A 13278-nucleotide genomic window follows, 5' to 3' on the forward strand; every position below is an offset into this window, starting at 1 on the left:
TGATCCACCCGCCTCGGCCTCCCAAAGTGCTGGGATTATAGGCGTGAGCCACTGCACCCGTCCTTGTTTTATTTTTAAATGAAAAGAACCAGAATCTATGACAGAGACATTTAAACTTTTGCATGTGACCCACAGTTGGAATCTGTCTTCTGTATGACCCTTATAAACATAAACAAACACATACACAGTGGAAGCCACAGTTTCATAAGACACAATCTATCCTTATCCACTCCAATGTTTTTACTTTATAGTAAAAGAATTTCGTTTATAACTCTCTAAATTGATTGCAGGACCCATGGATTGAAAACTCCAGTTAGGAGCCTTAACTTCAGGTTCTTGCAGACAAGTTTTAGAGCTGTGCCCTCAAACATGCATCTCCAGAGCTATCCCCTCCACTTTCATGTCCACTGGTTGTCTATTACATTGGTCAAGATGATCTCAGCTCTGGAGCTTGTTCTGCCATAACTTATATCTTTGACAGCTTCACCAGCTTGGGTGAGAACCTTCTGCAGTTGCAGAGTGTGTAGCTCCTTTCTTTTCTGTCTCTGTCAAACACTCAGTGAGCATAGCTGGCCTTCGAGCTTGCTAGACATAATAAGGTACAAAGATCATGGCAGAACTCAGAGCTGTTTGAAGGCACAAGTTCTATGTTCAGGGAAATGGGGAAACAAAGAGACTGTGTGAGAACATGAGCCCAGACTTTTGATGAGCTAGGACACTCACCTGTCTCTCGCCTGTTACAAGGAAGAAGAGTGGAAATTCTCCTTGGTTGGAACTGGAAGCATTCATTACATCGACGAGTGCTCTTATGTCCTATAAGGGAATGGGTGCCTCTCAATCGCCTTGTCTCTAGAGAGTACCTGCTTATGACAGAAAGATTCTTTCACCATAGAGATACACAGGACATTTGCTAAGTAAGGAATTAGTTTGTTGACCAGGAGAATTTCCTGGCCCGAAACCTGGGTTACATATGAGAAAGGTGAAGTTCGGGGGTACGCCCTGCAAGGTCCTGTCTCGGTAGAAGCATGGGTTCTTTCACAACTGGCCCTCCCTATGCTCCCTGGATTCTCTACTTCTCCGGAGTCTACACATTATCCCCTTAAGAATGCAACATTGTCAGTAATGGAGCCCATCGTATGCTTAATACATAAGGTTGTGTGGTTCTAGCTATTTTTGAGCAAGGAAGGAAAGAAGAAGTGTACAATTAGCGTAGGAGACACATAGAGGTAACAGTGTCAAGTCATCTGCGAAAAACACAATGTGAAGCTTTCCAACCTTCTACCTTCCAGGGAGAATCAGTCACTTTCACTTCTTTATTGTTACTAGGCAGAGTATCCAGCTCCGTGGCCTGCTGCTGTATTTAAAATGGGACCATAGAATACGTACTCATAGGGCAAGAAACAATATTTGGAATAAGCCATATCCCAGAAAACTCTTCATTCATTCATTCATTCATTCATCGCACAAACATGCTTTGTGCACCCACTGAAATCACTAGTTATCAGGGAAATGCAAATTAAAACCACAGTGGAATTAAACCTCATGCCCATTAAGAATGAAAATGCCAAATGTTGGCCAGGGTGTGGAATGACTGGATGTCTCAGACGTCGCTGGTGGGAGTGTAAAATGCTACAGCCATTATGGAAAAGCACCTGGCAGCTCCTTATAAAGTTAAATGTACATGCAAACTATGACCCAGCAATTCCCAAGAACTGTGACCATGGATGTTCACCAAAAGACTTGTACAAAAATGTACATAACAACTTCATTCATTATAGCCCCAGGCTAGAGACAATAGACAAATGGTAGTTTAATCATACGACGATTCAACTAGACTAAAACAAAAACGAATGAACTATACCTATAAGCACAGCATGGACAAATATCTTAAATATTGAAGGAAATTAAGATATTTTAGTTTATAATACAGTTAATGTGTTTTGAGATGGTTGTTTAGGGAGCCAGCAGACAGAGGAGCACTCAAAACTGTCCTTCATGGGGATGATTTGCATCTGTAGTGAATCTGCGCTGAGGCAGCCGGGCCTTCTCTTGTCTGGATCCAGGAAAGATTATCTGAGAGTCTGATATTTTTATTATTTATTCATTTATTTTTGAGACGGAGTCTCGCTCTGTCACCCAGGCTGGAGTGCAGTGGTATGATCTCAGCTCACTGCAACCAATGCCTCCCAGGTTCAAGTGATTCTTCTGCCTCAGCCTCCTGAGCAGCTAGGATTAGACACCCCCCACCCCACTGCAGCTAGTTTTTGGGGCCAGAGGGAACTTTCTGCATTGATGAGAAACAGTCTGTGTCCTAATTTGGGTGTTGGTTACACAGCATGTACTCTTGCAAAACCATCAGTCTGTACAGTTAAGATCTGTACTTTATTAATAGGCTGGGCACAGTGGCTCACGCCTATAATCCCAGCACTTTGGGAGGCCGGGCGTGGTGGTGGGTGCCTGTAATCCCAGCTACTTGGGTGGCTGAGGTGGGAGAATTGCTTGAACCTGGGAGGTGGAGGTTGCAGCGAGCCAAGATTGCACTACTGCACCCCAGCATTTTATTGTGTGTAAAATTTACCTTAATAAAAGTAAATGGGGTCTTTGAGAACAGGTAGAGGTTCTGAGGTTCAGAAGAGGGAAAGAGAATTTGAGGTGGTGGAAGGAGCTATTGAACAAAGATGGGCAAGTGTGTGTGCTGGGGTTGTTTGTTTTTTGGTTTCTTTGACGCAGAGTCTTGCTCTGTTGCCCAGGCTGGAGTGCAGTAGCGCGATCTCAGCTCACTGCAACCTCTGCCTCCTGCGTTCAAAGGATTCTCCTGCCTCAGCCTCCTGGGTAGCTGGGATTACAGGCCTGCACCACCACCTGTGTCTAATTTTTGTATTTTAAGTAGAGACAGAGTTTCGCCATGTTGGCCAGACTCAAACTCCTGACCTCAAGTGATCCACCCGCCTCAGCCTCCCAAAGTGCTGGGATTACAGGCATGAGCAACCGTACTCGGCCTATTTTTTTCCTGGTTATGGTGAGAATATTTGTCTTGTATTATGTGATTTGTAGGATTGAAAAGAAGAGAAAAAACGTAGGCAGAGAAGTAGGTTGGGACTGGATCCCGAAGGACGATTTATACTAAGCTAGGTACTTTGTACTTATTTAATAGTAAGCAGAAGAGTGAAGTGATCATATGGTCTGGAAGCCTTGTGGGGCAGGGTACCTGGCCTGGAGCAGGGGTTGGCAAGCTTTTTCTACAAAGGGCCAGATGGTCATAATTTTCAGCTTTGTGAGTCATGTGGTCTCTTTTGCACTTACTCAATTCTGCCTTCGTTGTGAAAGCAGCCATAGATAAAGAAATGAAAGTAGTGTGTTTACTAAAACTTTATTAATAGGCCGGGTGCAGTGGCTCACGCCTGTAATCCCAGCACTTTGGGAAGGCTGAGGCGGGTGGATCACAAGGTCAGGAGTTCAAGACCGGCCTGGCCAACATGGTGAAATCTGGTCTCTACTAAAGATACAAAAAATTAGCTGGGCATGGTGGCAGGTGCCTGTAATCTCAGCTACTTGGGAGGCTGAGGCAGGAGAATTGCTTGAACCTGGGAGGTGGAGGTTGTAGTGAGCCGAGATTGCACTACTGCACTCCAGCCTAGGTGACAGGGTAAGACTCTGTCTCAAAAAACAAAAAAAACAAAACAAAACAGAAAACTTTATTAATGGATACAGAAATTTTGATTTCATATGATTTTTGTGTGTCAAAAATATTACTTTTTTTTTTTTTTTTTTTTTGAGACAGAGTCTCGCTCGGTCACCTAGGCTGGAGAGCAATGGCACGATCTCGGCTCACTTCAACCTCCGCCTCCTGGGTTCAAGGGATTCTCCTGCCTCAGCCTCCTGAGTAGCTACAATTACAAGCAAGCACTACCACACCCAGCTAATTTTTGTATTTTTAGTAGAGATGGAGTTTCACCATGTTGGCCAGGCTGGTCTTGAACTTCTGACTTCAGGTGATCTTCCCTTCTCGACCTCCCAAAGCACTGTGATTACAGGTGTGAACCACCGTGCCTGGACTTCTTTTGATTTTTTTCAACCATTGAAAAAATATAAGAACCGTTCCTGTCTTGTGGGTCGTACAATGATCAATAGGTGGCCAGATCTGACCTGTGAATCTTAGTGTGCTGACCCTTGGCCTGATGTAAAGAACAGCTGGGCCAAAGATATTGTAACTTTCAGTCATGGATAATCACAATACTGGCCCCATCAAAGGCAGTGTGTAGTGACTGTTAAGAGACCGCTCCCTGGGGTGATGTTTCCAGGGTGGGGTTGATAGGATTTGGGTGAGAACTTCTGAAGAAGAAGATGGAGTCACAGGGAATTCTAATTTGGGAAACTGGATAGATAATTAAAATAGAGGATTAACCAAAATTAGAAGAAATGGAACAAGCAGGGAGATTCAGGGGGAGACGAATAAGGTCAGATTTGGGTGTGTGAGGTTGGACGTGACTGTAGGTCAATCATGTGGACATGCTCAAAGGCAGCTGGAGTTAGGACACGCTCAGGAGCATGGGTCACATGGGGGGTCAGTCACAGGCTGGAGATACCGACGTGAGAGTCAAAAGCATGTCAAGAGTAGGTGAAGCCAGAAATCGCAAACATAAATACTGGGCTTAGTTAAACCTAAAACATTTTACGTGCTTTCTAAGAAATAATAATGACGAAATTATGACACACTATCACTTCTAAGACAGAGCCAATCATGCACAACCCAGCTTTATTCTTCTGTCTACGGACACTCCTGGCCAGGTGCAGCACCTCATGCCTACAATCTCCGCACTTTGGGAGGCTCAGGTGGGAGGATCATTTGAGAGTAGGACTTTGAGACCAGCCTGGGTAACATAGTGAAATCCCATCTCTACAAAAATTATTTTAAAATTACCCAAGTGTGGTGGTGCACTCCTGTAGTCACAGTTACTCTGGAGGCTGAGGTGGGAGGATTGCTTGAGCCCAGGAGATTGAGGCTGCAGAGAGGTATGATGGTGCCACTGCACCCCATCCGGGGTGACAGAGTGAGACCCTGTCTCAAGAAAGAAAAAAAAAGAGACACATTAAAAAAAGAGATAGAAAAAAATACAGCAGGCAAATCCATATAAAAATAAGACAGATTTAGCAATGTAAATATTAAGCAAATAGATTTTGTAGCCAAAAGCATAAAACAGATCAAAGATGGGCATTTCTTGTTTTCATCATCTTCGCTGCTGTTGACACGACCATCCTAGATCATTTCTTTGAGAACGTGTAGTGTCAGAGGTTAGTCTCAGCACCCTACACATGTTATGACATTTGATCTCCCAGCCACCCCAAAAGGTGACAGTCAACAGGATCTCTATTTTAGAGATGAAGCCACTGATGCCCAGTGAGCTGAAGGAGCTGCCACAGAGCTGTGGCAAAAGTTAGAAATGAGCAATAAAAGCAAGTTAAGTTGGCAGAACCGCATAGATGCAGGCATCGGCCCAGCTGGCGCTCTCATCCAGGGGCTGGGCCTTCGACAATATGGATCAGCAGAACTACTGATCAAGCACGTAGAAGTGCCATAGAACCTTATGTGCCTGATCACATACGTTTGGTAAATAAAAAGCGAAAATGGCTAAGAACATGAAGAAAACGAACAAAGTTCTAATAAGTCTGAGAGACCAACCTATCTCTTAATAGGCAAATTAGTCAGACAAAAGAATTAAAACCGTGGAGAACTGGAATAATGTAATTAACATGCTTGATATAACAGATGTACAGTATATGGAAGACATTCTTTTTTTTTTTTTTTTTTTTGAGATGGAGTCTCGCTGTTGCCCAGGCTGGAATGATCTTGGGTCACTGCAACCGCTGCCTCTCAGGTTCAAGCAATTCTCCTGCCTCAGCCTCCCAAGTAGCTAGGACTACAGGTGTGTGCCACCATGAATGCCTAATTTTTGTATTTTTAGTAGATAAGGGGTTTTGCCATGTTGGCCAGGCTGGTCTCGAACTCGACTTCAGGTGATCCACCCACCTGGGCCTCCCAAGGTGCTGGGATTATAGGTGTGAGCCACCACACCTGGCCGGGAAGAGATTCTTGACCCCAAAGCAGAAACCATGCAGGTCACAATCAATTAGTGGTACAACAAAGTTAGAAATGAGCAATAAAAGCAAGTTAAGAGAAAGAAAGAAAAACCCAGGCACTAGGACATTTAAAAAATATACTCTTAAATCACCCTTGGGTCAACAAAGAAATTTTAAAATGCAGTTTAAACAATTTACAACTGAATAATAAAGAGTGCTTTAATATTACGTTTCAACCATCGCACCTCCAGAGGAACTTTTTTTGGTCTCAAATTCAGTTGGTGGAAAACAATAAACATTTAAAACAAGCAATCAATCTAGAAAAAGGACAACAAAATAAAACAAAGGACATAGGATTGAGGAATTGCTAGAGCTATAAGCGGACATTAATGAATAGAGAAGAAAAAAGTAGATGATTAATACAAGTTCAAAAAGAATGTAAATAGTTGACTATTTTGATTAAGAGAAAAATGAGAGAAGACATTAGAGAACAGCAGTAGGAATAAGACAGGAAACATAAATACAGATAGCGAAGAAATAAAATTATTTAAAATAGTAAGTGCACTAAGTCGAAGAGCATTCCCCCTTCCCAAATTCATGTCCACCTGGAAGCTATACATGTGACCTTATTTTGGAAATAGAATGTTTGTAGCTGTTGCAAGTTCAGATTAGGTCATACTAAATTAGAGTGGCACTAAATCCATTGTGACTGGTGTCCTTAAAAGAAGAGAGAAATTTGAACCACACACACACACACACACACACACACATCACCACGTGGAGACAGACACAGAAAGAGAAGTGACATGACAAGTCTACAAGCCAAGGAACACCATTCAAGGTGCCACCAACCACTGGAAGCTACAGGGAAACATGGGGCAGATTGGTTTTCAGAGCCTCTAAGGGAACACCTTGGTTTTGTACTTCTGGCCTCCAGAATTGTGAAAGAATGAATTTCTGCTGTTTGAAGCCACCCAGTTTGTTATGACAGCCCTAGGAAGCTAATACACTATGTAACATTTTATGCCAATAAATTTGAAAACCTAGAAGAAATGTGTGATCAACATTTAATTAACTCAGAAAGGGAAAATTAACTCAGAAAGGTAAAAAGCTTGAAATGGTGATCAAGTGTCAGCCCCCACCAAAAGATGAAGCCTGCAGAGTTTTATGGATAGAATCTAGCTAATCTGTAAAGGACAGATGACCCGCATGTTACGTATAATATTTCAACACATGGAAGAAAATGAGACGTTTTTCAATTCTTCCAACAAGGCTAACATATCCCGGCATTAAAAGAAGAGAAGGAGAGCACACAAAAATAAAACTGCAGGAATATCTTAATTATAGGTGGTAAAATTTTAAGCAAAATATTAGTAAATCCAACCATGCGATGAGTTAATAAAATATATGGCACGGCCTGAATGTGTGAGGCAAAGGCAACATGAAGAAATGTAGCTGTGGAATTGAAGAGAAAAACAGCCCTGATCGTTTCAATAGGTTTTGCTAAAAGTATTCGACAAAATTCAGCCTGCAGTTCTGATTGAAACAAACAAGCAAATAACAAACAACAAAAATAGTAATTTTGTGATACAGAAAAGCTGACCTACCCAGATAAGAGGTGTCTCCCAGAGAATCGTTAAGGTGAAAATAGGGATAAGAAAAGAATGCTGCTCTCTGCTTATTCAATATTTATTCTGCAGGCTCTGGTCGATACAAAGACATCAGATGCAAGTTTCTGCAGAAACCAAGGGCAAGGTGGTGAGAACTAATAAGAGTTCTGCCCAATAGATGGACTCAAGGCCAACATTATAGCAGCAATGACTTATTAGAAAATATCATTAGAAACCTCCATTAATAATGGCCACAGACTTATAAAATACTAAGAAGAAAGCAAAAAGTGCACAAGACTTACATGAATAATAAAATTTTACTGGTGGAAGGAAAAGAAGATTAAATTTGTATGAAGAGAAATACCATGACAGGTTTTTAAATATATGACAGACATTAAATATTGATAAATAAATAAATGGCAGATATTTAAGTATATGGAGAGAAGTGCCACCCAAGGTGGAAACTATCACCTTCCACCACCGTTGACATCTCTATGAGGAAAGAACACAGCATATTTGAAATTAGGCTATTTCTGGAAACAGTAGAAGTTACCATTTATTAAATGCCAACTATATGACAAATGCTCTAAAATTTTCTTTTCTCTCTCTCTTTCTTCCTTCCTTCTTGCTTTTTTTTTTTTTTTTGAGACAGAGTCTTGCTTTGTCGCCAGGTGCCAGGCTGGAAGTGCAGTGGCGCGGTCTTGGCTCACTGCAACCTCCGCCTCCTGGATTCAAGCAGTTCTCCTGCCTCAGTCTCCCAAGTAGCTGGGACTACAGACGCACACCACCACCCCCCAGCTAATTTTTTCTTTTCTTTTTTTTCATACGCCCTCTTTATGAAAATTTTTATATTTTAGTAGAGATGGGGTTTCACCATGTTGGCCAGGATGGTCTCGATCTCTTGACCTCATGATCCACCCGCCTTGGCCTCCCAAAGTGCTGGGATTACAGGCATGAGCCACCGTGCCTGGCTCCTTCCCTCCTTCCCTCCTTCCCTCCTACTCTCCTTCCCTCCTTCCCTCCTTCCTTCCTTCCCTCCCTCCTTTCCTTCTTTCCTTTCTCTTTCTCTCTCTCTTTCTTTCTTTTTTTCTTTAGAGAGAGTCTCACTCTGTCGCCCTGGCTGGAGTGCAGTGGCACAATCTTGGCTCACTAAAACCTCCACCTCCCTGGGTTCAACCGATTCTCCTACCTCAGCCTACCGAGTATCTGGGATTACAGGCACATGCCACCATGCCCAGCTAATTTTTGTATTTTTAGTAGAGACAGGGTTTCACTGTGTTGGCCAGACTAGTCTCATCATCTCATGATCTTCCTGCCTCAGCTTCTTAAAGTGCTGGGATTACAAGCATGAGCCACCACACATAAGCTAAAATTTTATTTCAATTAAACCCTCATAAGCCTCAATTTTCTCACCTGTGATACGGGATAATAAGCCCATCCTGAAGAGCTGTGAGATTTAAAAGTGCAAACACACTAAAACAACAACTCTTGGCCGGGCGCTGTGGCTCACGCCTGTAATCCCAGAACTTCGGGAGACCGAGGAGGGTGGATGGCCTGAGGTCAGGAGTTCGAGACCAGCCTAGCCAACATGGCGAAATGCTGTCTGTACTAAAAAATACAAAAATTAACCAGGCGTGGTGGTGAGAACCTATAGTCCCAGCTACTTGGGGGGCTGAGGCAGGAGAATCACTTGAACCTGGGAGGTGGAAGTTGCAGTGAGCTGAGATCATGCCACTGCACTCCAGCCTGAGCAACAGAGCGAGACCCTGTCTTAAAAAATAAATAAACAAAAAATAAAACAACAACTCTTTTTATACAGTGCCTACCACCTAGTAAGAACTGAAGAAAATTACAGGAAAAAATGTGTTATTTAACAAATATGTTCTTGCCTTTTCATAGTAACCTTGTCAAGGAGGAATTTTTATTGATGAGCACATTGAGTCAACTATGAAGTTGGTATCTGAAGAGTATTTCATCTGATTTTAAAACTTGGTCACATCCTTCCATATTATACAGCTATTCACACACAGCTCTTGGGTTCTTTGAGGCAGATGCTGCTACCACTTGGAAGTCTGAGGTGTGAGGGCTTCTGACCCAGCCCCACTCCACTTCCAGGTCATGAGGGAAGGAGCCTCAGCCGGAGTGTCTCCTGTGCAGACATTAAGCAAAGCCAGCTCCAGAGCTCTGGCCTCAGCTGGCCTGAGACGATCACTCAAGGGAGACAGAACATTCTGAGGGTCTGGATCAGGGGATGGCAGACTGAGCTCCAGGCCAAATTCTTGTAAATGAAATGTTGGAACAAGTGGACATTGCCTGTGACCTCTTTCCTGACATAGGGGCAGAGTTGGGTGGTTGCAACAGAGACCGTGTGGTCCACAAAGCCTAAAATATTTGCCCTCTGGCCTTTGCTGCAAAAGTCAGCCAACCCCTGATCTAGAGCCTGACCTGGAATCTGCTGGTTGACGCGAAGCACTCAGAAATCCACCTAAAGCAACGGAGAGGTGAGGACAGAGCAGAGACGGAGCCTCAGGGACCATTCTGAAGGGTGCTGGGGACAAGGTTTACTGTTATTCCCTGTTCATGCAAAGATGGGTCATGTATAAACTTAAATTTTTTTTTTATTGTGGTAAAACATACATAACACAAAATTTACCATCGTAATCATTTTCAAGTGTACAGGTCAGTGGCATTAAGTACATTCATATTATGTAACCACTAACCACCGCTGGTTTCTGGAACTATTTTCTCTTCTCAAACTGAGAACTTTGTGAACCATTTCTCTTGTCTTTTTTTTTTTCTGTTGCCCAGGCTGGAGTGCAGTGGCACAATCTCAGCTCCACCTTCCAGGTTCAAGTAATCTTCCCACCTCAGCCTCCCAAGTAGCTGGGATTACAGGAATTTGCCACCACGCCTGGTTAATTTTTGTATTTTTAGTAGAGACAGGGTTTTACCATGTTTGCCAGGTTGGTCTTGAACTCCTGACCTCATGTGATCCACCTGCCTTGGCCTCCCAAAGTGCTGGGATTACAGGCATGCACCATCATGCCTGGCTAACTTTTGTATTTTTAGTAGAGGCGGGGTTTCACCATGTTGGCCAGGTTGGTCTTGAACTCCTGACCTCATGTGATCCAACTGTCTCCACCTCCTAAAGTGCTGGGATTACAGGCATGAGCCACCACACTGGGCCGATTTCTCCTGTCTTGAATGCCTTTATTCTTACCTGTAAGAGCTCACTTTTAGCATTTATCATGGTAATTAATAAGTTGCTGGTGCTGGCAATGAGTGTCCAATAAGCACCGAAGATTTGCACCACTCAGACTGTAGGGTTTGCAGATCTTCGGTGCTGATTGGGCTGTGCCTGACAGGAAGCTGGTGATGCTGCCTGGAGCGGTGCATGGACGTGCAGCGCCCAGCTGGTCTGGAGCAAGCACTCTGGATGACACATGGGTGGGTGAAAGCAGACATGATCATTTCAGTACTGCTGTTGATACTGACGAGAACCATTGTTTTGAACAGGACATAGCTTAGCAGTGCCCTGAAGTCCTGCTCTCCTAGAATTCTCATGCAGGGTCCCTGTTTCTCTCTCCTTCGCTTCCCGGCTTCCTTGATAGCTGGCCAGTGCTCAGATTTCCACAGGTCTGACTGGTGCAGGGTGGACAGAGGTCCATCCAGGTGAACGGCCCTGGGGGCAGCACTTGTTCTGCCCAGATGCGCCATTGAGCAGTTGCCAGAATTTGCACCCTGTTGACGCTCAGGATGGGGCTGAATGGTTGCTGTCTCCTCTATTCCTTCCCCCAACATCTGGTCAGAGCCCAACCGTGGGGTGGGGGAAGGGAGTGTGAAGAGCTGGTGTGTGTTTTTTACACTGGAGATGAGTATGCCAGCATGGATGGGTAAGTGGATTCATGGTTGGAGGAAGTGAAGTTGGAACAACCTCGCCTTTCCCCCAGGATGAGAGGGGCTTTGAAAATCACCAGGGGGGTCTCACTCACTGGGCAGATGGAGAGACCTGGGCCAGGAGGAGCTAAGTGTCATTCAGAGTCCTCAAGGGACCAATCACACACCTCATAGAGGCAGAGCTTGAACAGACTTTGTGTCCACGTCCCGGCTACTCGAATGTTGAGTGGACTCGCCTGGATTGGCTGTCATTCAAAAAAGAAGATCCAAGTAGAATATAGCTTCGACTGCAGGACCTTAAATAAGGATGTTAGAAGTTGGAAGGGACTGGGGAAAATCATTGGTCTGGGGACAGGGAGAGGAAGACGGTGAAGGACACGCAATATAAATGTGGGCTGGCCACAAGCCCACTGTTCTGGACATTTAGTCCTGATCTACCCTGCCCTTAGCTTCCCTGACTGCCGCTTTTTGGGCTCTGGGGAGGCGTGGTGTCTTCAGTCACAGTCTTCACCATGTGATGATCTCGGGGGCAAAACTGGTTCTCCGGGAGGTAGTCAGACTCATGGCCTGCATTGTCCTGTCTTACTAAGCAGGATCCGGTGGCGACAGTGAAATACACGATAGACACAGCACTCCAGGAAACTGCAGGATTTTTAAAAAATTTAATTTTGGGCCGGGTGCGGTGGCTCAAGCCTGTAATCCCAGCACTTTGGGAGGCCGAGGCGGGTGGATCACGAGGTCAAGAGATCGAGACCATCCTGGTCAACATGGTGAAACCCCGTCTCTACTAAAAACACAAAAAATTAGCTGGGCGTGGTGGCGCATGCCTGTAATCCCAGCTACTCAGGAGGCTGAGGCAGGAGAATTGCCTGAACCCAAGAGGCGGAGGTTGCGGTGAGCCGAGATCGTGCCATTGCACTCCAGCCTAGGTAACAAGAGCGAAACTCCGTCTCAAAAAAAAAAAAAAAAAAAAAATTTAATTTTGATGTGAATTATCTTGAGATTTGCCTTGCTTTACTGCTTGAGTCTTTTTAGCGTGCAGTAGTTCCTGAAGTTGCTTGTCCACACCATCACAGGACCTGGGCAATTTAAACTGAGTGACCACCTCTCTGGGCTCAGACCGGCAACATGGCCAAATGTACCAAGAAGGTTGGAATCGTCGGTAAATACGGGACCCGCTATGGGGCCTCCCTCCGGAAAATGGTGAAGAAAATTGAAATCAGCCAGCATGCCAAGTACACTTGCTCTTTCTGTGGCAAAACCAAGATGAAGAGACGAGCCGTGGGCATCTGGCACTGTGGTTCCTGCATGAAGACAGTGGCTGGTGGTGTCTGGATGTACAATACCACTTCCGCTGCCACGGTAAAGTCCGCCATCAGAAGACTGAAGGAATTGAAAGACCAGTAGACGCTCCTCTACTCTTTGAGACATCACTGGCCTATAATAAATGGGTTAATTTATGAAAATAAAATAAAATAAAATAAAATAAAATAAACGGATTGACCTAATTTTCTACCTATCCATCCTCGGATAATTATCTCAAGTTTTTCCTCCCTTTGACTTAAGTTGAGAGAGGGCTGGGGAAGACAGAGAAAAAGAAACAGGGAGAGAGAATGAATGCATGATTGGATCTTGACATACCTCTTTAAAATTGAGTTGAATATGACCGGATGTGGTGGCTAATGCCTGTAAT

At 44.2% G+C, this 13278-nt stretch overlaps 1 protein-coding gene across 1 annotated transcript; it reads left to right on the forward strand.

The window, feature by feature from the left end:
• The first annotated feature begins 12707 nt into the window (after positions 1–12707).
• LOC108306714 (60S ribosomal protein L37a-like) lies at positions 12708–13047 on the forward strand. The gene has a single exon (XM_017531792.2). It carries the CDS (start codon positions 12714–12716, stop codon positions 12990–12992), a length of 279 nt encoding a protein of 92 aa, XP_017387281.1. The 5' UTR covers positions 12708–12713; the 3' UTR covers positions 12993–13047.
• Positions 13048–13278: the final 231 nt, after the last annotated feature.

This window comes from Cebus imitator, unplaced genomic scaffold (genome assembly GCF_001604975.1).
Source record: "Cebus imitator isolate Cc_AM_T3 unplaced genomic scaffold, Cebus_imitator-1.0 Scaffold73, whole genome shotgun sequence".
In the NCBI taxonomy this organism is placed as follows: Eukaryota; Metazoa; Chordata; class Mammalia; order Primates; family Cebidae; genus Cebus; species Cebus imitator.